Consider the following 25,390-nt stretch of genomic DNA (forward strand, 5'->3'; position numbering starts at 1 on the left):
TCTAATAGTCGCACAAATATAACTCTTAGAAAATTATCATGATTTTGAACAATATTAGAACTCAAGTCTAATAGTTGTTCAATCTTCCATACAATAAAATATTAAACTGTCATTCAATATTTTTAATAATTTGTATAAATATTTCAATTTGATGTTTCTCCTTTAATTTTTCTCAAAAGAAATTCTTAAAGGTCCATAAATTATAAAAGAACTAAAACTAAAAATAGAATCCTTTATTAAAATCTGTCCTTTAATTTTTGTGAGCTTTTCTTAAGTAATTTTTTTTTTAAGTCCAAAATAAAAGGAGAATATATTTGATAGGACAAGAGTTTTTTTTGTTTGTTTGTTTGTTGTATATTACTTTCTTTAGAAACTTAAAAAGGAAAAAAAAATTAATTGTTCATTTTTATGAGGTTGACCAGTGTCAACATCAAAATTTTAATGTATATCAAAAGACAAACCACCTGATTTATATTATTCAAATTTTTTCCTATTAAATATTGACAATAACATATATGAATCCAAAAATTTAATGTTTGTTGTTGAAAAAAAAGGCCCCCCTTTAATTAGCACACACCTCTATTAATTGGAATGAGTTGTCTCAATTCTCTCTTCTTTATTTTTTAAATTTGGTGTTTATATATATATATATATTCGACTTATGATTAATTTAGTTAAGTTTATGTTATATGAGGTCCAATTTAAAAGGAAAGTATATCATAATAAAATTTTATATCAAGATTCAATTTTAAAACTTCTAATTAAGAATGAAAATCATCATATACCAGAATTAAATTAAGTTCATATTTAACTTTATATCAGGCTATTTTATCTTATTACAATAGATATAAAAAGCACCAACTTTTTTTAGAAAAAATCTTTGCCTTTTTTTTGTTCAAGTATATTTACTAATTAACTAACATGAATCTATTGGTTGAAAATATTAAGTTGATTTTTTTAAAAAAATTTACCATATACTGTTTGATATTCAAATCAAAGCTCTCCTTAATTTGGATTTACATCGTGTAAGGTCATTAAGAGAAAAACTATTTTTTATAAAAAAAAAATATATCAGATTTCATACCTGAAACGTTTAATTAAGATTAAAAATATAATCTTATTCATCCTACTATAAACGATAGTAAATTATATGTAATTACTCTACTACATGCTTGTGAATTGTGATTCATGTGCAAGTCTTCACGCACATATGTATACAAAATATATTATTATTTCGTGTTCAACTCTGATTGTTTATTTTCATGTTCTTTCCTCCCGAGAAAATTGTTAAAACTTAAAGAATTCCATCAAATATGTTAATCTCAATAATTATTCATAAAAATTTAGAAAAAAAACTCTAATTTCAATTTATGATTAAACACAACTCCAATTTTTAGATATCAATTTTGATTTTAAAAATAAAATTATTTTTTTCAAATATTCACAATTTTCATAATTAAACACCATCCTAAATAATTATTGGGCCAATCTATGTGACTTCCAATTGCAAATAGAACTGAAATATTGGGCCAATCCATGTGAATTGCTTAATGACCCGACCCGGCCCGTATGACTTAACCGGGTCGGGTTATCTATATCAACTTCTCTATCGGTAGCTCTTCGAGTTGGGTTCAGTGAACGAAATGGACAGAGAATGGGGTTCGAAGCCGGGAAGCGGCGGCGCCGCCTCTGCCCAGAACGAGGCAATCGACCGCCGTGAGCGGTTGCGCCGGCTGGCTTTAGAAACCATAGACCTCGCAAAAGATCCTTATTTCATGCGAAATCATCTCGGAAGCTATGAATGTAAGCTTTGCTTGACGTTACACAACAATGAAGGGAATTACTTGGCTCACACTCAAGGAAAACGGCATCAGACTAATTTAGCTAAAAGAGCTGCTCGTGAAGCTAAGGATGCTCCTGCTCAACCTCAGCCTCATAAGCGCAAAGTTACTCTCAAAAGAAATGGTATGATTTGATATAATAATCAGTTTTTTTGGGTTGATGAGTTCTGTTATTTGAATTTGGGACTTAATATTGGTGATATATAAGAGATATTAGTGTTATTATTACTTTGTTGAATTAGGGACAGGATTTAGGGTTTAAGACTATCAATTCTTTATGTAACCGTAACCACAATTCCACACTGTAACTGTGTAGCCTAGTAGTTAATGAAGTAGGACAAATCAGTGGAGACCAGGGTTCACTTTCAGTAAGGCAAAGTTCACTGCCGTTAGCATAAGCCTTGAGCTTTAATGGACAAATCTATTAGCTACCCTATATATGTGTTCGTGAAAGGTAGTAGGATAACATTTGATTTGAAACCGTCCAATCACCTCATGAGTCTGGTTCGGCTCTGCCACCTGCCAACGTTGACCCTGCTCGTTTTTGCGCCAAGGTGATAAGGCCTTGATATACATGTCTGCAGTGTATGCCATACGAATTGGACGAACACCACATTTATCAAGAAAAAATAAATTATGTACCGTAAGATTTGATTGTGTTGAAAGAATGTTTAGAAATTACTTCGCCTTCTAGCACCCAAGAATTGGAGAAGTTCAAACATAGGTCGTAGGAGACTGTGGGAGTGGATGTGAGGACAAGGGGCTCTACAAAACTTCCTTGAAACTTCTGGTCGTTCATATCCCTGTGAAACCAAATAAGTCAGCTGATATGTTTTGATCTGCCTAGCTTTGGTGAATGGAGTTTTGCAGAGTAGCGAAGTTGAGGTGGAGGCAAGTTCTCTCAGTTATCCATGATAGTGAAGACAAAATATTTCACCTTCTATGAAACAATACTTGACCAAAGTTCCTTAAACTATTGAACCTTGTAACTATTTAATCAATCAGTTATGCCTTAATCCTAAGTTAGTTGAGATGGTTTTTTGAATCCTATATAAGCATTACATTAAATTTTGCCCATTTACCCATTTGGGATGAGATTCATCATACTTTGAATATCTTTCAGGCTAAGAAGTTTTTAGATTTTGAATTTTTGATGATGATTGATTATCCATTTTCCTCGATTCTTGAGTGTCCTGTGCTAATTTCTTGCGGCCTGGAACTGCAGTTAAAATTGGTAGGCCTGGCTACCGAGTGACCAAGCAATTTGATCCGGAAACAAAACAAAGATCTCTTTTATTCCAGGTGAGACTTACTGTTTTGTGTCTTTTACTTTCAATTTGATGATGTGTCTGCTGTCAATTTAAGTCTTGTAGTCATCATTGTTTGCTGCTGATGGTTCATACTAAGTAGTTCATCTAATGGCCGAACTTCTTTACCTCTGGGAATAGATGTTATTTTTCACTTGTTCCGGAAGTAAGCATTTTCACTGTCGAAGCGAAGAACTACAGAACTATCGTTTGAAAGTTCAAAATGGGATAAGGAAAGGATAGCCTAGTGGAAATGGCTAGCTACCTCCAACAATGGGTTTTGGGGGGTTCAAATCTTTCAGGGGGGAGTGGGAAAAGCCACTATTTGGCTAATGGGAAGGTAGGTGGGCTTTAGGGAGAGTTTAGTGGGTTATAGTATATCCAAATAAAAGTTAACAACTACGCAAGCAATAGTATTAGTTTACTATATGTTAAAGAATACAGTGCTTTGGGTGTTGTTATATATGTTTAGAAATGTGTGAGTTGGGACATCCTACATCGATTTGTTCAGCCATGATATAGAGGTTTTAATAGATTATCTATTTGAAAATATATTCGGGCTTCAAAAACTTTACATCACTTGAACCAGATTGTTGTTCGACTCAAGTAATTTAGGCTTTCTTTTACCTATCCTTCCCATCAGGCGTTGTTCACGAATGGATACCCAGTTATCAACAAGCCTTCCCTATTCTGCACTACAATTGTTTTGCTTGTCATGCCTCTATTTTTTAACACGCCTTTTTAATGTGATTGGATGGATAACCGGTGGTTCCTATAGTTGCATACTTGCGTTTATATTGACATTATATATTTGTTGTAGGAATTTGACCTAATTAATATTAGGAGATGGCCTTATATTTTGTCTGATTGACAGTCACAAGATTTTGAATTTGACTATTTCCTTTCAAAGCAAACTTGAGTTTAACCGATTCCCACTTGCAAACCACGATATTATTTAGGCTAAGAATATGAGAAATGTTAGTCTGTAGTTTATCAAACTGAAGTGATTGTTTTTGCCAAAAAAGTCTCGTGTTGCAGACCAACAGGCAGGCTGCGGTTATTGTTGGGGTTATTCGAGAAAGGAGGTGTACCTAATATGTACAAAGACATCTCTGGGTTACACAGCTGGGTAACAAACTTTGGCATGTTGCCTTGCCCCAAAACTAAAATATGAAAAATAAAAGCAACTATCATGTGTTTCAAAATCTTGGAGGCTAGTGTAAGAACATAGAGACCAAGTCTTATGCTCTGGATGCACTGCATGGATTCTTGTTTATTGTGTGAACTATGATGATGAAACAGTAAAATAAGGCAGCACAAGGACTTCATCCAGATTATATGTAATTTAAAAATGTGATAACGGAAGAAAATGGTTTAATAGTTTGACTAACTATAAACTTTACGTTGCTAAAAAAAAAATAGTTTGACTAACTATTGGTTCCTTAATAGTAATTGGTCTAACTATAGGTTACGTCGATTATTTTCTGCTACTATAATGCACCAACCTCTGCTAATGTACTCAAAGCATGTGTCATGATAGAAGGAAAAAGTTCAGATCACAAGAAATGCACTTTTGGCACATGACATATGATAGACAAGTATATGATGAGTTTGAATAGCCAAGTTTACCTTCCATTCCTTTGGTTTCCCCCTTTTCTTACTTTATCTAAGTGTTGCACTGGCTCATAGTTTCATGATGGTGGTGAATGTTGCAGATTGAATATCCTGAGATTGAAGACAACACAAAGCCAAGGCACCGATTCATGTCCTCATTCGAGCAGGTTTGCATGTCATATATTCATTTCTCGAGTGGTTCCACTGTATTTAACAGTGTGCTATTTAAGTGCCCCTTTTCTGGACTTTGCAAGTTGGAAAAATAAAAAATCTTATATCTTTCCAAGATTAACTAGGTATTAATCTTATCTCTTTTCCTTTGGACAGAAAATCCAACCATTTGACAAAAGATATCAGTTTCTTCTGTTTGCTGCTGAACCATATGAGATCATTTCATTTAAGGTAAACTCTTTTCTCATGGTCGAACATTATCTTGACCACGTTAATAATATGTTCCTACTTTTCGTAGTTTATTGAATCGTTTCTGTTGCATTATGCAGGTTCCAAGCACTGAGATTGACAAATCAACTCCCAAGTTTTTCTCGCATTGGGATCCAGATTCGAAAATGTTCACTGTGAGTCTTCTTACTTAAATTACAAACTTGTACTACTCAGAAGGGTTTCCGAAAATTCACTCTTATTTTCATGGTTAGCCTCTTACTCTCTCTTCGGGATGAATTAATTTCAGTTGCAGTTATACTTCAAGACTAAGCCACTGGAGACTAACAAGCCACCAACTGCTCCTACAGACAACGGGTTGTCAGCACCAGGTGCCTCATCCAGGCCTCTACCTCCACCACCCCAAGCTCCACCTCCACCTCCACCACAAGGTCTTCCTCCTGGAGCTCCAAATCCTCCACCCAGAGGCCCACCATCTGGATCAATGCCTCCACCCCCTCCCCCTATGGGTAACGGACCTAGACCTATGCCACCAGGAGGTAACTTACCTGCCCCACCACCTCCTCCCGTTGGTGGTGGAGCTATGGCTAATTTCACTCCAGGTGGACACATGGGTAGACCTCCAATGATGCCTCCACAAGGTTTTCCAGGTCAACAACAGATGCAAGGCCAAGGAATGCGCCCACCACCTCCACCACCCAACATGGGTTGATGAACCGAAGTCATAGAACCTACCTTTAATTGCATGGTACGAAAATTCGACTTTTCGTGCTGATTTTTGAGTTTGTGGTTTTCGTCCATTTAAATCTTACAAAATCATTTATGTTGCCAGAAACTGTTGTATCTGTTAGGCCGACTCGTTTATCTTTGAAGGCTTTTGAGAATGTAATAGAATACCATTTTAAAAGCAGCTTATTGCTTTTCAGATCCTAAGATTAAAAAAAAGCAACTTCTAAAATCTCTGTTTTAGGTGTATACAAGCTATCTTTTTAACACATCAATCGTCTGCTATGATTTTGGATTCAACAACTTGTAAAGAAATTGCTATCAACTACAAATCCATAATCCGCATTATACACTCTTCAATAAATTACAAACAGCAGCTGTGTGTCTCTGCCATGGTAACCGCTAACAGCTAAGGATACTGTTCAAGTTGCTACAGCATATGTAGGGAAGACCTTTCGAATGAACTCCAAGAACCTCTCCGAGTAGTACGTTGGGTCAACTGCAGAAATGGAAACAGAATCAAACTGAATCGATTTGTATGCATGTTCTAACTTCTTGCTCATGTTGTATTCTTGCAATATATCAATGATCCCCAGGTATAACACAACGTCATATACTTCGTGGAACACCTGTGTTTCACCTTCTTTTGGTATGTACTCCGCCCTTGCTGGCATATTCACCCCAAGCTGAATTTGGAATCTGCTTGACGCGCAAAGAGATGTGTTTAGGCATGTAAAATTGTCAACACCAAAATCATAACATGAAAGATCAACTTAAGTCTTCATTCTTTCTGAAATAGATATATATGTATATATCATTTCATGAACTCGTGAGCAAAGTTGCGCGAAAGAAAGCAAAACTAGATGCGCAAAGGCACAGAGGCTTTCGTGCAACATCTCTAGCAGTTGAAAGGAGGCGTAACAAGTTGCTGGCTTTCACCAATCCCAATTGTCATGTGTGTTCTTCTGTTTGGTGTTTTCCAGTGCAAGAAACTCAATAGGTCTTTATGAAACGGACTAAAATGGAAAGTAAGACCTTCAAATTGAAACGGAGGGAGTAATACATCCCAGTATCTCACTGTGACTACAAAGAGTGCTACAACTTAAGAAAATAACAATGTTCAAGCCTGGCAAAAAATTACCTTGCTGTCCCGGGGAGGAGGAGGTCCACTTCCGCGTCACCGGTAGCAGATGACGCTCGTAATCGGCTGCCTCTGACATGCGGACCCACAACGACACTATCATCACTTCCACGTGGGACCAAAACAAGGCCCTGGGGCGATATTTCATCCTCCAGAGACTCTGAAGTAGTAAAACAAAACAATTGTTCATAGAAAGTCATAAAGCCAAGAAAAAAAAGAAGATATATATAACTTTATTCTTTTTACGAGATTACTAAATTATACTCCCTCAGTTTCAATTTAAGTTTCTTACTTAACTAACTACAGATATATGACGAGATTCGACTTTATTATGAACCATCATTTAACTGAAAAGCCACCAGCTATCAGGTCATACTTCTTTTGTCCTAGTGTTAATTGTTGAGTCTTAAAAGAGTAATACCTCCATTTCACTTTGTTTGTCCACTCTGACTTGACACGGAGTTTAAGAAAGTAAATAAGACTTTTGAATGTTGTGGTCTTAAATAAAAATTACAGATACGTAGAATGTATCAAAATGTAACATGTTATGTGGAAAGTGAAAACTAAGAAATAGTTAAAATTAAGAAATTACCAGAAAGGGAAAGAGACATTCGTCTTGAAACAGACGAAAAAGGGAAGTAAGACAAACCAATTGAAACGGATGCAGATATTTTTTGTTTAGAGAGACAAACCTTCTTCTGCAACAATTTCTAGTCCATCTGCCGTGGTGCGTCCACTACACGAAATGAGAGATTGTAGGTGTTGAGGTGCTCTATAATGAACACCTAACAAGAGGCTGTAATCCATAATGTTCTCTTCCTCCAAGAATTTACTGTCAATTTCGATCTGCCTGTAGAAACAAACGATTCTGTTGAAGATGTAATCAAGTAAATAAGAGCGTACTCCAACAGCTTAAGCTATAAGAGTGTACTCATTCTAATCGCTTAAGGTTTTAGATGAGATAAGTCGCATATTTCAACATTGTATCAGCAGACAGAGGCCCTGCTTTCAAGTCTCACCATCATGGCACCACCCATATAAAAAAGAATTTCCACATGATTGGCCGACGAAAAACGGAACTTGCTCGCACATGAAGCGACATGTTGGATATAATTAGGTAAATATAAGTGTACTCTCTCTAACAACTTAAACTTTTAAATGAGATAGGTTATACAAATTCCAACAGGTAGCGAGTTATTAACTCAACAATTTACATAGATCTTAAATAACTCTAGTGTGATTTCACTGACCATCAAACGCTAAAAGAAAGAGTTAAGGTTGCTTTCAATTCGGAAACACATAACTCCGAGGTGCAAAAGACAAATGTCGCCACGAACCAACAACTTTAAACTGTCATATCTTATGAAACTTGGCAAAAAATACTTGAAACTCTTCCTACCAACCAAAAGATATAGTGAAACAGAACAAGGAGGGCTACCATTTCTTTGCAAGTACATCATATGACTTCAACAACTTACACCAGACCATTACAATCAAGGGAAAATCTTTAGGCTAAAATATGAGGCACATGAACCTGCGATCTCTGCGTAAAACTAGGTCATATAAGTATATATTTTTTAAATTGGTATAATATTATCTGTTGGCACTCATGCTACAAGAAGGCTAAACGGTACACTTGGTTGAATGCTGAGTTATTTACTTAGAGGACTAGGGATCAATACCCACTTACCATCAACATTTAGATATATTTACTACACACTTAAGTTAGGATGGCATTTGAAAGTAACAAATGTAGGTACATTAGAGAAAATGAGAATATTTAATAAAAAGTCACTTACCTTAATAAAGCTTCGCGCCAAGAAGGCTCTAGATAAAAGCAGTAGTTCAAATCTAGATCCTTAAGTATAGTGTTCTCGTCAATTTCAACCTTATCAGCAGATCGTCCTAGTGAAGAACCTTTAAGATCAAATCTTCGGTGGATTCTCAACTCCGTACAAAACATATTTCCCATTACTACAAAGCGGAACTGCAAGAACATCACAAAATTGTTACTCTTATGTATATCAGAAGTGTTTGTTACACTTGTTTTCCTACCTGGAGGAAAATTATACTTTTACTTGACAAGGTACGCCCCTCCCCACCCCACCCCACCTCCACACACCTTCAGACCTTCTAAATCAAACTTACTTATAATAATCTATTAAAATATTTTAATCTTATAACCACGCAGGTCAAATTAGATCTATTTTATTGACTTGGAGGGAGATACATCAACATTCAATTGAACCTTCCAAATTACATATGTCTAGACCTATATGAATTGTAGTGTAAGACATGTGAGATTCTTCCAGTGGCAAGAGAACTCCATATCCAACCAAGAGGTAAGGAGTTCAAGTCATGACAGGAGCAAAGTGGGCAAGGTTCAATGTTCACTCCTAGGTGGGATTTACCACAACAATTCATTACTCCCTTCGTTTTTAATTTGTTTGTTTGATTTTGACTTGGCTTGGAGTGTAAGAAAGTAAAGAAGACTTGAATCTTGTGGTCTTAAACTAAAGATATGTAGAATGTACCAAAATATCCTTTAATCTCGTGGCCTTAAAAATGTCGTGTCGAAAGTTGAAATTAAAGATTTGCTAAAACGGGAAAAAGACATTCTTTTTAAATGGACTTAACAGGAAAATATGACAAACAGGAGTATTAAAGAATGTAGAGTAAATAGAATCCAAACAGCTTTCACATGTCGCAAGATAACGTAAGTTTTGTTTTTTATATTATTTCATTTTTAATGAAATATTAACACAAGTACATAAAAATAATACAATTAACTTTTATTATATGCAGATCAAAATCTACAAGTATATTACCTTTTGTCCACTGGAAGGTTTTATCCTGTGAAGTCCAAAAAATTTAGTGATGAGAGTATTCTCATATGTCTTGACATGGCGATGATAATTCGGAAGCATCCGCAGCAAAACCTATATGTGAGATGAATGGTCATGATGCTCTCTTTTCATACCTAACTAAAACGTAAGAGGAACTCCAATAAAACAGTTAAACAGGCAAATCTTTAAAAGAGACATCTGCAAGGATCTCCCAAAACTTAGCTGACGTTAAAACTGAGCAGTTTTCTTAAGTATGAAGCCTTGCAACAATAAGGGGGAAACTCAACTGGAATAAATTTGACAGGTCAGAAGCATTTCAAGGGGTATGTGGAAGAACTTTAAGGAAAGTAATGAGACAGGTAATATTAAGCAAGAGAGTATTTTGAATAGCCCTGTCTGCTTCTCTTTTTTATACATGCAAAGTTTATGCATAGTCCCACAAAGTGAGGTCTTGGGAGGGTAGAGTGTATGCAGACCTTACCTCTACCTCTGAGGTAGAGAGGTTGTTTCTGATAGACCCTCGACTAGAGGAAAAACAATCCAAAACACTCCACAAAAAGAAGTAACTGAAGAGAAAGCATAACAAAACATTCTGAGCAGTAACTACATCAAAATAATCCTATAATCGAAGTATAAGAAACAACAAATAGTAACAGAAATTGAAGTACACGATGTTGCTGCTCTCACAATCATAATTTCCTAGTGCAGAAGATAACTTGTGGCCCAGAAGAACGATGTACATACATTAAGTGTTGCCTGAGAGGATACTGTGCTATCATCTAACCATAAAATCAAGGTGATAGCGAAACAATTAAACTGAAACAATCAAGATAACCAAAAACTGCCTTTGAATCAATGATTTCCTAATTCCTCTGGTTGCGCCTTTGATGATATTTCACTTCACATACAGAAAAACGACTTCTTAAGATATCACTCCTTTTCCAACTTATTGTATCACTGTGATTTTACATTTTCTATTTCCCCCAGCTAGACAGATAAAAAGTTTCTGATAAAAGTGATTTGTGACAGCGATAGGTTTAAGTCAAGATTACACACCTTAACTTCAGATTTACGTAATGTCTTAATCATGAAACGGTCATCTTGAGACAGGAAAAATACACTGCCACTTTTTCCAGGAGAAGAAAGCTCTCTAAGGGCATCATTTCCACAAATTGACATCATGTAATCAGCAGCATCAATCTTGAACATCTCCCTCAGATTCCTACAAGAAATAAGTCCATTTTAGTTCCTACACGTAAGCATATAGAAAATCAGAAAGCCTAACAAACTAGTTTTGACTTCTAATAATACATCAACAGTAACAAGAAAAAGCATCTAGGGAGGGATACAAGGAGGCTACTCTACTTGAAGAAGAAAAACATCTGCAGGAGGGACGCGAGCTACTTTGGTCGGGCATGCATGCCCCACTTAACCTCCACAAGCGCAAGACCAGCCTTCACAAAATCTCAAATATGATAACCGGAATAAAACCATATAGAAGTTCTAATTATACAGCTTCGGCAAAGAAGATAACATGAAGCCATTTCAGTTTCTATGTGAGTGTAGCATATCCAAAATGCTGATAAGTTAGTGAAGATGCCTCAGAAAACACCAAGAAATAGCATTATTGCTACAGAAGAACATCTATTTCTCAAAATAAGTGACGTTCACTGATCTGACATGCAATAGACATATCTAAGGAAGATAAACAAATAAAAGCAAAAAGAAAGAAAGAAAAAAAGAACATGCATTATGAATCTTAATTGAAAACCACATCTAGCCCGAAAAAATCCAATATGCATGCAGCTGCTTAGAGTTTTTCAACCATTGTTAAATAAAAGATAGCAAACCACCAACCTGAAGACCATTGGGCAATAATCTTTCCACTTGAAATCTTCAGACTGGTGTGTAGGTGTCAACTGAGATCCTCCTTTTGGAAAATACATCCAAAAGCTAGCACGCGGACCAAAATCTGAAGTTCGTATATCTCGTCTTTGTATAGGTGTAATTTTCCCCACAGTGTATCTGGTCACATTTCAACTGGTCACACGCTTGATATATGATAAAAAGGAGCAACAAAATCGTGCTGGAAATGATTGCCTCCCTCAAGAGGATGATGAATTGAGTATGAAATATCAAATTAAATAAGGCAACATATCCAGGGATTTCTGTGTGCCTAACCGAACATATCTTTTTACATCCAAGTTAAATATTTAGAGGATTGTAGCAATCTCAGAGTGATGGAGGAGCAGGAATCGGGAGAAGAAAATTGAAACTCGGTGATTAATTTCATGTGAAAAAAACAGTTCATATTTGCACATGAGATCCTCATTCAATGCTATTCCTACTTCAGGAGTCAAGAAAATCTCAGAGTAGATTGTGTAAGATACTAGTAAGGTTGATACTAAACCCACTTGATCCAGGGATTTTCTAACTTCAGATTACTGTCATTGATTATCTGCCTCAGTATTGCTTCTGAAAACCCGATAACATATTTGTAGTAGTTAGTATGGTAGCTCTAAATACAACAGTTTTAGCATAGTAAACACCAGAGTGTTTGCCAAGTATCATTTTTTGATTATTTTAACTTTTTACGTCCTTCAAAAATCAAGACTTTGTAAACTTACATCTGAATTGGCCATCAAGAAGAACCCAGAATTATCCAATTGATATTTCATGATTTCTTCCTCTGAACGCATTTATATATACACAACTATTGGTACCATAAAGATTTTCAGCAAGTACATCCATATTAAAGTTCTCAAATAGAAGATGTCTTGAAGTTAGTAACTTCCTTTGACTTCCAATGCTATCCAGAGGCATTCTCGTCCTCAAACTATGCATGGCGACACAAGAAAAGTAAGGCTCGTAGGAGAACTTCCTATGATTCTTCTATATGCACATAAAAACTCGAATACCAATGTCCTTCCAGTCTTCTCTCTTTTCATTTTACCTAGAGAAAATAGAACATACCTAAAAAGCAGCTTGCTAAATGCATTAATTCTAGCAAAATAGTATGAATGATCTATACAAAAATAACACAATATTTCTTTCTAAATGCATTAAGTCTAGCAAAATAGTATGAATGATGTCTAGCAAAATAGTATGAATGATCTATACAAAAATAACACAATATTACGTTCAGGGAACCAAGTGAATCAATGAAAAATGAGTGAAATAATCGTTAGAAAATTGGGGAAAACAGAACAAGTTAAAACGTATTCCAACAAACACATGCTATAAAGTCATCAGTAGCCACAAGCAGCGCACCTAATCCCAAGCTGTAGACTTAGCATTAAATCATAACTCCTGTGACCCTTTATGATTGCTTCACCTGGTCTCTTTAATTCCCTTACAAATCTCTTTTGCCTCCTTCTGGCTCTCCCAGATGGTGGTGAAAAACGCTCATTTAAGACAACCTCACTGATTAGGATGCCTTGCATGTACTCTCTTTCCAAAATTGGAGCACTCATAGCATCCTCCATGTCTCCATCTAAATTATGACCAATAACTTTCTCAATGGCTACTTCAAGACTCCATCGTCTTTCCAGAGAAACATTTGTAGGTCGCGACTGACTGAAATTTAACAGGTTTCTCTCTGGAAGTTTACCACTTACTTTAACATTTCCCATATCAACTGAAGCGGCATGATGGATATGGGAGACTTGACTTTGTTTTCTCATATCTGGCAGTAACCCTCGTTTTCTCAATGCATTGAGGTACAATTCTTGACCAGCCGTAAGCCTGCTACCACTAGGATAAAATGTTCCTTTTCCATCCTTTAGACTATGTGTCCATGTACCAATATAACAGCTACCATCACTCCATGTATACATACCGACGCCATGCATTGCACAATTTAACCAGCTCCCTTCATACGAATCTCCGTTAATCCAAGTGAGAGTTCCTTTCCCTGATATTTTCCCTCCTTTCATGTTTCCAAAGTAGACATTCCCGTTATCCCATGTATACTTACCCGGTCCTTCAGGGGTTCCTTGCATCCAGGACCCTTCAAAAATATCCCCATTGGGATACATTTGATATCCTAAACCATGTTTAAGGTTAAACCGCCAGCGTCCCCTGTAGATCACTTTATCAGGTCCAATATATGTCCCCTCACCATGCATATAACCACCTGAAAATTCACCATCATAAACAGCACCTGAAGGAAATTCTAGTTTCCCATGACCATGTGTTATCCCATGTCTCCACTCACCCACATACCGACAACCATCAGACCACCTATACTTTCCAGAACCTTCGGGTATGTTGCCCAGCAGGGACCCAGAATAGGATTCCCCATTTGGTAACAAGAGCTCCCCAACTCTAAAGTTGGTGGATTCAGAAGTAAGACAAGCTTCACCATTTGTCAATTTGGTAATGTCATTATTGTCATTAATTAATGAAGAATCAAGTGACTTTGTCCTATCCGATAAAGTAATCGTTCTTTCAATATTGTCGGCAATGGCCCCAAGACCAGACATGCATAATTCCAGAAAGTTTCAAGTTTATACTGGATAGGAAAGGGCCAAAAATTTCAGATAAGCTAAAGCACACATCCGGCTTTAAAACAAATTTCCCTTCTTTGACCTGAAAATAGAAAAAACACAACAATTAACACCTACATATAGCAAAATCAATCTACAGACACATTTAACTAACTACAAGAGAAAATATTTACCCTGTTAGGTGTAAAAAAAGTTTACAGATGTTGATATGACATTCTAGAATTCTCTGACACTACTAATAAAACAATAATTAGCGATGGACAATATTTTTAGCTAAAAAGCAAAATCGTTGGTTATCCTATTTAGCAATGGGTCATCTGTATTTGCAATAATTGTCCATAAACTTAAGTAGCATAAACTGCATGTTTGCCTTCCGATGTTAGTTGAACTTAATCTCTTATATGAACTCCAAACAAAATTAATGAGCCAAATCTCCTACTAAATCAAAGATTATTGGTACTCAGTATACAAAACACTCCATCCTTCCATCCTCGAGGACAAAAGCATAAGCACACACAAAATGAAAGAGGTGATGGTGAAAGAATATCGAAATGCTGAGGATTCTTAGACTCTATTGATGTTATCCAATCCTATGAAATGCCAACACAAAGGCCGTAAAAGATATATTCACCAAGAAATGGGTAAGATCTGTTTTAAGTAGGTTAGAGTCCAACATTGGTAGGGGAATGGACTGATTGTCTGCTTGTATAGACTTGGACAACCTTCCCTTATAAGCTATCTTTTGGGGTTGAGTTAGACTCAAACGCCATATATTACACGAACGAGTCATAATGACTTCAATCATGAGAATAAGCATTTTCCAACACCATGACATCCCTTAAAATTTGTTTCCTTGACGACATATTAACATTGTACTAACTGATAAGATTCAATACAAATATCCAGTGGGCACAGCTAGACTCTTGGTTATGGATTCAGAGTAGCCCTGTATTTGTCTTAAGAAATCTATTGAATATATACAAATTTAGAACACAATAATTCAAAAGGACTAGAATCCTGAACTCAACTTCAAATCCTGGCTCCACCTCGACGAGTATCTTATTGTTCAAGGTTAAGACCACGATGGCTAAGTTAATCCCATAGGCTCAAACAATTTATTCTAAATGCTCATTTTGTCTTTTTTAGCATTTATTCGCAAAAAAGATCAAATCTTTGTGAAAGAAGTATGTACAATCAAAATCAATCTCTTTTCAATTCTCAGCTCCTTCAAGAAACACATTACAACTCTCCCCCTCTCTGTGTCATTCTTAGCTCCTAAATACAGCTGCTACACAATTGGAAAATAATCTCACATCACAAACCATACCCTTTACTCAGAAACAATCCAACTTAGAATTGAGAACGAAATAAACAAATTATATCACACAAACTTTTGCAGAATATACTTTTTTTACGACTGTAGAGTCCAGCTCGCACACACCTTGACTAACTCATGGGATATCAAACACCCCCTACCAACAACCACTATACATATCTCTATCTACCAAACTAGGACATACGAGAAAAGACTATACAATTAGAAAATATTTCACATCACAAAACCACACCCTTTACTCAGAAGCAATCCAACATACAATTGAGAATGAAAACAAACACATTTATTCATACAAAAATTTGCATATTTTTCTTTTTCTTTATAACCATAGTTTGGATCGACTTTCACACACCTCAACTAATTCACGGGATACCTGAAACCCCTACCAACATAAGTACCACGAAACTCCGTCCACCAAAGCCAAGACTAATAAAAAGTAAAAATAAAATTTTCCAGATATTGTTTTCTCTAGCTTTCACACACCTCACTAATTCACGAGATATCTGACACCCCCACCAACAACAGCTATCACGTAACTCGGTTCATCAAGGTCCGAATATATAGAAAGACATCACCTAATATGTTCAAAATTTTGCAAATATTCCTGCTAAAGTTTCTCAATATACCCATTTTTCTTATTTTCTCCACCAAGCTGCAAAAATGTTGACTTCCATTTTTCACCACAAACACCAACACAAATAGTTGAATAACAAAAATCCCATTTCAAGAATACAAAAAAGAAGCAAACTTTAAGCTCTATAAAACTATATTACAAAAAAAAAAAAAGATAAACAATAATCATACAAAACAGAAGCAGAAAAAGAACTAAAAAAATCACCTTTTTTCAAACTTGCTGATTTTTGCCTTTTTCTGATGACTTCTGCTCAACAAGAGAAAAAAGTCTGAAGAAAAAATATATATATATATATGAAAATTGGACCAAAAAAATGGGACAAATCCCAAGAAGAATAGAAAAGTATAGTGTAAAAATTCAACAAGTTATAAAAAGTTTTTTTGAATTTTTTACTTGTATAAAATAATATTATGTTTAAAATATTATCAAGAAAACGATTAGATTACGATATTGTTTTTTTTAATAAAAATTTACTTATAAAATACTACTTGTGAAATCTAAGAAATAAATAGCGTGTCATTTTCAAGCTTTTATATATAATAAAATAAAATAAACCACCACAAGGGATGTATAAAGACTCTTATACCTTGCAAAAAGTCTTTTTTATTTTATTTCGATATTTTAATGTGCCGTAAGTTTTAAAGTTGTTATTATGTGATTAAATCGTACAATTTTATATTGTGGAAATAGTTTCTTTACAAAAACGTAATAAAATTTTGTGGTTAGACATTTCTTCAGATCTCACGAATAACGGGAATTTAGTGTATTAGATTGTCTTTTTTTTCGTAGTATTTGTGCCAATTTTTTGTGTCAGAACTAATTTTACGAGGTTACCAAATACCAATATATATATCAAATTCAAATTTCTAATATATGTATCAAATCCTAATTAGAAGTTTACTAATTAGGATTAAACTTAAGCGGAAACCCTACTAAAGTACACTTAGATTGCTAATTATGTGTAACCTTTATTTATGTGTACTGTAATATGCAAGCAAATTTTTTGTTATTCGAACTCTTTGAAAATATATTATCGCATTTGAAAATAGCGTATTTTTAAAAAATTCCAACATATTTTTTGATATTTTTGAACATAGGAACAATCTAACTTAAATGTATTGAATGTTCCACTTAGCTATATAATTTGTATTTATATAATGACTAGTTGGATTATATGATTTTGTTTAATTTAATTATAAAAAAATTAGACCATGTCATAGCTAAATTTTAGTCCACTGTTTTTCATAGTAACATCCCATTATGTAACAAAAATATTTTTAACAGAACCTGCCTAATTATGGTTGTTGAAATGACACTAGACCCCACATTTTGAAATTTAATAATAATATATATAGTAATAAAAAAAAATTAAAGCTTATTAAAAGAGCTTTTTTTTTCCCCTCTTGGATAAGCATTTGATTAATATGTATTCACCCTTATTTTTTAGAATAAAATAATAACAAAGTTGGATATTAATTGGGCGATGAAATGATTAAAAAAAAATTCTTTTAAATAGAGATCTCGAATTTAGAATTTTTTAAAAAATTACAAGAGTCTCCCCCGGGAAATGAATCTTGTTGTGAATTTAATGATGGAATTTTGACGCGGATATTAAATATTAAAAAAAAATATTTTTTCTTTAAAGAAAAAATAATTGATCTTCTTGTTATAATATAGACAATTGGAATTCCATCATTAGAAGTTTTTTTTTTTTTTTAATTTCAACACTTGTGGAAATAAGATATGATTAGTTAGTTAGGTGAATGCATTATCATTATTATGCACTAGAGAAGTATTTTAAAGTTTATTTCATTTTTTTTTACCTACATACTTTATATTATAATAATTAATAATTAATAATTAATATTGAATTATAGAGAGAAGGAAGTCAAGGGCAATTTTGGAATTTGAGTAGGTAACTATATATTATGATGTTTACCTAAATATTTTATATTAGCAACTAATATAGGGCCACAAAGCAACTTTACATTGGGGAAAAATATAAACCTAGATATTAGGCAATAGTATTATTATCTAATCACACCACCAAAGGTTGTGTCACTAGAACCATAAAGTATTTCCTGATCGTTTCGAGTTCGAACTTTAAATATAAAATTATTTTTCAGTAGAGAGTTGGTGCAAAACTAAATAAGGATAAGGAATTTCATATGGACTTGATTCGAGAGAAAGTTATATTATTTCTATATGATTAAAATTTATTATTTTATGTATATATAGTAAATGATGAACCTTCTTTGATCTTTTTGTACGTTTAATTTTCATATTTTCAATCCTCTTGATAAACATTCTAGCGTAGCACGCCACTAATAAAGTGTGTTTTATCTTGACGTAAAACTTTGCTGCACGAATCCAAAATAGCAAAGCAGTAAAATGAATAATTAACGGTGGATAAGAAAATGAAGGTACGATTTTTATTTTTGTTTTTGTTTTGTCACTTAGACATAGTTGGTGCATGAAATCATAACAAATTTTACTAACATAATAAAAGTTTTTATATTAAGATAAATATAATAATATTGGAGTGTAAAACATTGGACATGGTCCATAATTGTTTATATCAAACAACAACTACATGCTTATATTTATTATCACTATTTAAATTGCTAAACAAGTTGAAACAAGAGATTTATCATTTATCTATGAAAGGGAACGAATTTATTTATTTATTGTTTTAATAATAAATTACTTAATTCAGGAATATCTTCTTATCTTTAAATTAGCCGGCGAATAGCAAAAACATGTTAAATACAACAAAGTAATTTTTTAAAAATAAAAATAATTGTATTTTGTTTGAGAAAATTATATAACAAGTTCAATTATTAAGAAATCATACTACTAAATATTGCTTTTAATAAAGGGAAAATTGTAAATAATAGCAACTAATAACCTAAAATAAATGGAGTAGCTAGGGTTTGATTTAATTGTGCTCTATAGCAAACGTTTGCAAAAAATTGTCAGGCGTCTCACTCTCAAATATCTCGCTCGCCACTCTCCTCCAATCTCTCGCTCGCTTCCTCACTTTTTATACAAACACAAGTGTATAAAAATTGTTTCTAATTGTATAAAGCAGAGAAAATTATATAAATACATATATTTTTGTTCCCCTCTCTCCCCTATTCCAGATCTCGTTCGCCACTCTCCCAAATCTCGCTCGCTACTCTCGCCTTTCTCACTTATACAAACAGAAGCAAAATGTATAAATTGTGTTTCTGTTTGTATAAAGCGTGAGAAAATTGTATATACATATGCAAGTACATATATTTTCGTCCTAAACACTTATAATTATACAATAAAAATACTCCTCTGCCTAGTTTCTTTTGCCTTTCTCTCTTTCTCGTTTTATACAATTCGATTCTTTTGTATATTCCTTGTCAAGTCTTTTTTGTCTTTCTCTCTTTCTCATTTTATACAAATTCAAATTGTATATAATCATTCTATACACTTATAATAGTACAATTCGTTTTATACACTTCGTTTTTATACAGTTCTCTGCCCAAGTGTATTTCTCTTTCTTGTTTTATACACTTCGTTTTATACAATTTGCTTCAACTGTATATGTATAGCGAATTATACAGTTTCTATGTTTGCTATGGAGCGCAATTATGCAAATTTCACTATAGTATATAAATATGAATTTTTTATTTGCTATATATGAAAGTTGCCCATTAATAAATATATATGAAAAAAAAATGAACCTATAATATCTAGCCACCTTTGTAACATTAATTAATTTATCGTTCATCAAGAAAAGGTAGGAACAATATACCTAATAAATTGGACGGTGGGAATATGTATATATTAGGTGAAACAATAATTAGTTAATAGAATCTATGTTTGGTTTATAAATTAACAATATTCTTTTATAAAGTTTATAAGTTCTTTTTAAGTGAAAATTCTAGATAAAAGCTTTAGCTAATCTCATAATTTGAGTGAATATATATATACAGAGAGATAGATAGATCTTGTTTCTAATTTTGTTGAACGGAAATTTTTTTTCTGATATGCTATCGATTAAATATTTTTATTTAAATTAATAAATTTTCAATTAAATATTTATTTAAATATTTTAAATTTGACTGAATTCGTAAACAAAACTCCGTCCTTACATAAAATCATTAAAAAAATGAATTTAATTAATACTCTAGATGCCATGTTCCATTTAGATGAGTAGTAGCTAATACCTTTGTGTAGGGGAATATGTTAAAGCATAAAAAGTCAATTATGTATGTTGAATATATATATTTATTATTTTCTTTGCGTAAAAAGAATAATTTTATCAATTAATTATCTTAATTATTACAAATAATAATTTTGAAACTATTATAATAATGTGGAAAATTAATACAATACATAATAGGACAAGTAATTAATAGGCTGATCATTAAAATTTGTATTGCCGTGAGGTGATTTGAAATTTACTAATTGTTAATTAAAAGTTTTGAATTCAAGTGTTTAAAGATTGAAAATGAAGAAAATTTTACTAATAATTTCGTATCCAAAAATAATCCTTAGACATATAAAATATAAATTTAATCGAACTTTAATATAACTATCGAATAAAACGAAATAAAGACTGATCAATCATTAAAATTGATGTATCATGCCTGTACAATATTCCTTCACACAGTATATATAAGTCTTTTCTCTTACTTTGAATATATACCACTTCATTATATTCATCATCATTTTGCAATCCACCATACATTTTAGTGGATTTTTTTTTTGAAATATAAATTAAAAAAATCAAAGACTTTAATATATTGATTGTCTTTTAAATTTATCAATAATTAATATTTTGATATTTAAATAATGACTTAATTATTTCAATTGAGCATCTTATCGACACGTGCTAAAGAGTTTATATAATACAGAGAAAAGAATCTAAAAAATATTTTAATTGATTGAAATTGTTGTTACGATATCAAATTTTATGGAGGACCTCTTACTCTCCGCATTATTTAATAGTATATTTTAAATGTATATATGTGTCCACGTGGACACAATTCTATTTATAATGAAACAATCTTTATGATGTCCACGTGGGCACATATATACCTCTAAATACACTATTAAATAGTACATGGAATAAAAGGTCATTTTCAAAAAAATTGATATGATTACAACAATTTCGATTAAAATTCAAATATTTTTCCGTATATTATATTACTAGATTCTTTTATTCAAAATTTGAATTATTTTAATGTATGTATGTTCTCAAATGTATATTATAGGTTAATTATTTGAAATATATATCGTCTTTTAATTATACAAATTAATTTCGATAAATAATAAAATATAACATATTTCAATTAATAATAATGTGTATAATTCCAATTAATAATAAATATATATAAATAAAATTCTAATGGAATAGAAAGACAAATCTTAAAGTCGGTGAGAATATAAAGTACAAAATATTAATGTTATGAGTTCGACATTTTTATTTAGGCCTTATAATATTGGACTATTTCAAAATTTTGGACCACAATTTGGTTTTATTGATGCTTTAATTTAAAGGGAATCTTAATAATAAAATTTTTTATCGATTATTATAAGATAGAGAAAAAATTTATATATATTTTTTCTTTTTCAATTCTGTTTATAAACTTATACTAAATATATCTCTATTGTTGTTTAAAGTGAAATATATATTAATAAAAGATTTACTTAAAAAATTATAATAATATATCCGCCACATTCATAATAAAAATTATATTACATAGTCCCCACAAGTCCACATTTTTAAAACTAAAACTTTGGACATTTCCATGACAATGACTACTCAAATAGTAGCAAATACGTTCACTCCTACGGATTTTGATGGGTAAGTATTTCGGTATTTATAATTAGAGGTTTCGAATTAAAATTTTGTTATATTTTTTTGGAGTATGATATTTATAACGGAGGGAAGATTGTTGAGGATGAATATCACATATATTTTGAAAAATTAAAATTAGTGATGGACAAATTGAATCATGATTAGCAACAGACTATAAAAAAGTATTTTAGTTAATTTTAATCTTTCTTTTTGTAGTACGACATGTTTTATAAGGTATGTTATAAATTCACATGAAGTTTTCGCTATTTGAATTTAACGATAACATAGCTCAAGAATTATATCCGTAAGACTTGTTGAGACAAAATGAACAAAATGTGACATATGATTTTAGGTGACACTTTATTATCGGATGATAAATCGTGACGTATATTTAAATTAATCAAATTTAAAATGAGAGTCGAATACCAAATAAATTTTAAAACTAATTCTCATGAAAACCAGCAAAAAATAAAATATTTAGAATATAAAAGATTGAAGTTCTTATTTTAAAAAATGATGAGTTAAATTTTCAAATTTTTATAATTTAAATGAAAATGACTTTTGTATATAGGGAATAATTTGTCGGTAAATTAAGCATTATAAAAACTATGATGTATAATTTTATAATTCAAATTTTCCAGCTCTAATTATCCTAATTTTGTCTTTTAATAGCAGCCATATGCATTGCCGTCCTTTATATTTCCACCTTCATTAAAATAATTAATCCTTTTAATTCCAAATATTTTTATAAATTTTTTTTTCTCTGGCCTTTTATGATCTATATAATAAGATATTAGTACTAAAAAATTACATTTCTAATGGATCAAAGACAATGACAGAAATATCCTTTAAAATATAGTTTATGTTATTTTGGTTTATTTAAGAGTCTGAAATTATTGTATATTTCTGTGATTTAATTAAACTTTCTTGATGTTACATATTTATTTTTTAAACTTTATTTTATAATAATTCTTGTTGAATCTAACAACCAATGTTTATTAAATTTATTATTATTATTTAACATAGATCAAAAGTGAATTTGAAGGACCAAAACTGCTTCAAAAAATTATTTTAGGGATTACTTTATAAATTAGTCCAAATATAGAGGATCTTTTTTGCCATTTTCTCCACCAAAATTTTTAAAACTTGTGGCTGACCTTTTTTTCCCCTTGTAAATAAATAAATAAATTAAAGGACAAGTCTTTTGTTTACTTGCTTCAAAATTATTTTTTTTAATTTGAATATATTTTTTTTAAAAAGGAAGAGTTATTAATCCCTCTCTATCATTTATATGATACATTTTGTTTTTTTGAAAGTCAAGCAGTTTAAGTTTTATCGAGAATTTACTTATGAAATTTTCAAAAAAGATAATTTTTTTTTATACATTTGTATACTTCATAAAAAGTACTATACGTCACAATAATTAATAATTTAAAATATTTTTTAAAATATATAAAAATTTATGATTAAAAATAAACTTATTTGAAATTCGAAATACGAAATGTATCACATAATTGAGCTAGATGAAGTATTTGAATTTTTAATCCTGAGGGGTAGCTCGGCTGGTAAAGGCTTGAGGACAAAGTCCTTCAGGTCACCACTTCGAGCCCCAGCAAGGCCACTGGAGGCATTACAAACCGGTTGCGTTTCCATGACCCCGTGGAACTAACTGTGGTACACCCGCTTTGAAACAGCAGAATTCGGTGAATACAGCTAGTCGGATTCACAAAGCGACACCCGAAAATCAAAAAAAAAAAGTATTTAAACTTTTTAACATTATATATAGTTATATTCAAGAAAGCAATTATTAGGTTCAATTTTTTAATAATAAATTTGTTTCATTGTGTTATTGCTCTGGGTTTTTTGTGGGTTATGTAAACTTGAGAGAAAAAGATAATGTGAAAGTTAGCATCTTTGTCTTTTCTCTTTTTGTAGCTTTGTATGATTAAAGTTGATTCTGGGAAATATATCATTTTCAGCATGGAATTAGAAAAAAGAATAAGCATGCCAAAAATAAGTTACAATTTATTTTGGACATTTCCCTATGGACACACCTACTCTTGATAAACTTGGTTGATGATTTATTATTAAAAAAAAAAATTATTTGAATTTTCGCTTGATAATCGATATTCATATTGTATATCGATTTAATTTAAACTCATGTTGGGAGGTTTCATATGCAACATGGGTGATGGATGTGGTGGTGAGGGGGATATTTTTATATAGAGGTTACTTCGTATATGAGATATTTGAAGTCGACACGGCGCGCGATATGGTTAATGATGGAAGAGTATTACCACTCCAACACAATCCTTATTGGTTGTTATAAAAAAAATTAAAAATATAAAAGAGACTAACAAAATCACATAAAAACGCATTTGAGGAATTCTGATTTTCAAGTTTCATATTGAACTATAACCCGTGTAAGTTTCCTATTTATACTATCATCTATTATATTTATCTAAACACACTCAAGGTTATCAATTGTTCCTTTTTCTTTTACCTGTCTAATCACACTTTCGATGATTTGATTCTTCTTCGGCCTATCTCAACCTCTCTTAAACTTACTATAATTAACTTTTCACACCTCCTCTTTACATATCTGAATCATCTCAATCTTACTTTCCTCATTTTATTCGTCATGAAAATCGCTCCAATATTTTTTCGTGTATCCTCATTCCTAATTTATTATCTTAATATATAGAAAAAATGCACAAAGTACCTCCTCAACCTATGCCCGAAATTCCAGAGACACACTTATACTATACTAAGGTCCTATTACCCCCTGAACATATTTTATAAGTAATTTTCTACCCCTTTTCAGCCTACGTGGCACTAGCTTGAAAAAAAAAAAGTCAACAAACATTTGGCCCACAAGATAATGCCACGTAGGCCAAAAAGGGTAGAAAAAATTACTTATAAAATAAGTTCAGGAGAATAATAGAACCTTAATATAGTATAAGTGTGTCTCTAAAATTTCGGACATAAGTTGAGGAAGTACTTATGCATTATCCCCCATATATATATATATATGCTCATACTTTATTGAGTATTTTCATCTCCATTATCTTCATTTTCTGATTATTGTGTAGTGTTTTCAAGGGGCTAAATCTAGTTAATTAGCCATAAAGTAAGTACTACTATTAAATTAAGTGTACTCTATATATTAGTATATTAGCTTTCTAGAGGGATGAGTCTA

General features: G+C 32.2%; 2 protein-coding genes across 5 annotated transcripts; one reads left to right on the forward strand and one right to left on the reverse strand.

Moving 5' to 3' along the window:
* The first annotated feature begins 1,611 nt into the window (after positions 1 to 1,611).
* On the forward strand, positions 1,612 to 6,119 carry LOC101255621 (uncharacterized). Its single transcript, XM_004246556.5, has 6 exons — positions 1,612 to 1,965; positions 3,067 to 3,143; positions 4,864 to 4,929; positions 5,090 to 5,164; positions 5,263 to 5,337; positions 5,451 to 6,119. Exons 1-6 carry the CDS (start codon positions 1,644 to 1,646, stop codon positions 5,871 to 5,873), a joined length of 1,038 nt encoding a protein of 345 aa, XP_004246604.2. The 5' UTR covers positions 1,612 to 1,643; the 3' UTR covers positions 5,874 to 6,119.
* Positions 6,061 to 16,906, reverse strand: LOC101255328 (phosphatidylinositol 4-phosphate 5-kinase 9). Of its 4 annotated transcripts, none has more exons than XM_004246555.5 (9): positions 16,557 to 16,906; positions 13,145 to 14,464; positions 11,732 to 11,899; positions 10,931 to 11,096; positions 9,857 to 9,967; positions 8,828 to 9,015; positions 7,721 to 7,878; positions 7,029 to 7,188; positions 6,061 to 6,586 (listed from the first exon to the last, which is right to left on the reverse strand). In XM_004246555.5, the coding sequence occupies exons 2-9, from the start codon at positions 14,356 to 14,358 to the stop codon at positions 6,310 to 6,312; spliced, it is 2,442 nt and encodes an 813-aa protein (XP_004246603.1). In that variant the 5' UTR covers positions 14,359 to 14,464; positions 16,557 to 16,906; the 3' UTR covers positions 6,061 to 6,309. The 4 variants fall into 4 exon arrangements, with proteins under 4 accessions (XP_004246603.1, XP_010325958.1, XP_069145053.1 ...); XM_010327656.4 differs by having other exon boundaries at positions 16,071 to 16,801; XM_069288952.1 differs by having other exon boundaries at positions 16,345 to 16,796.
* Between the last annotated feature and the right edge of the window lie 8,484 nt (positions 16,907 to 25,390).

The sequence above is a fragment of the Solanum lycopersicum genome, chromosome 9 (assembly GCF_036512215.1).
Source record: "Solanum lycopersicum chromosome 9, SLM_r2.1".
Lineage (NCBI taxonomy): Eukaryota > Viridiplantae > Streptophyta > Magnoliopsida > Solanales > Solanaceae > Solanum > Solanum lycopersicum.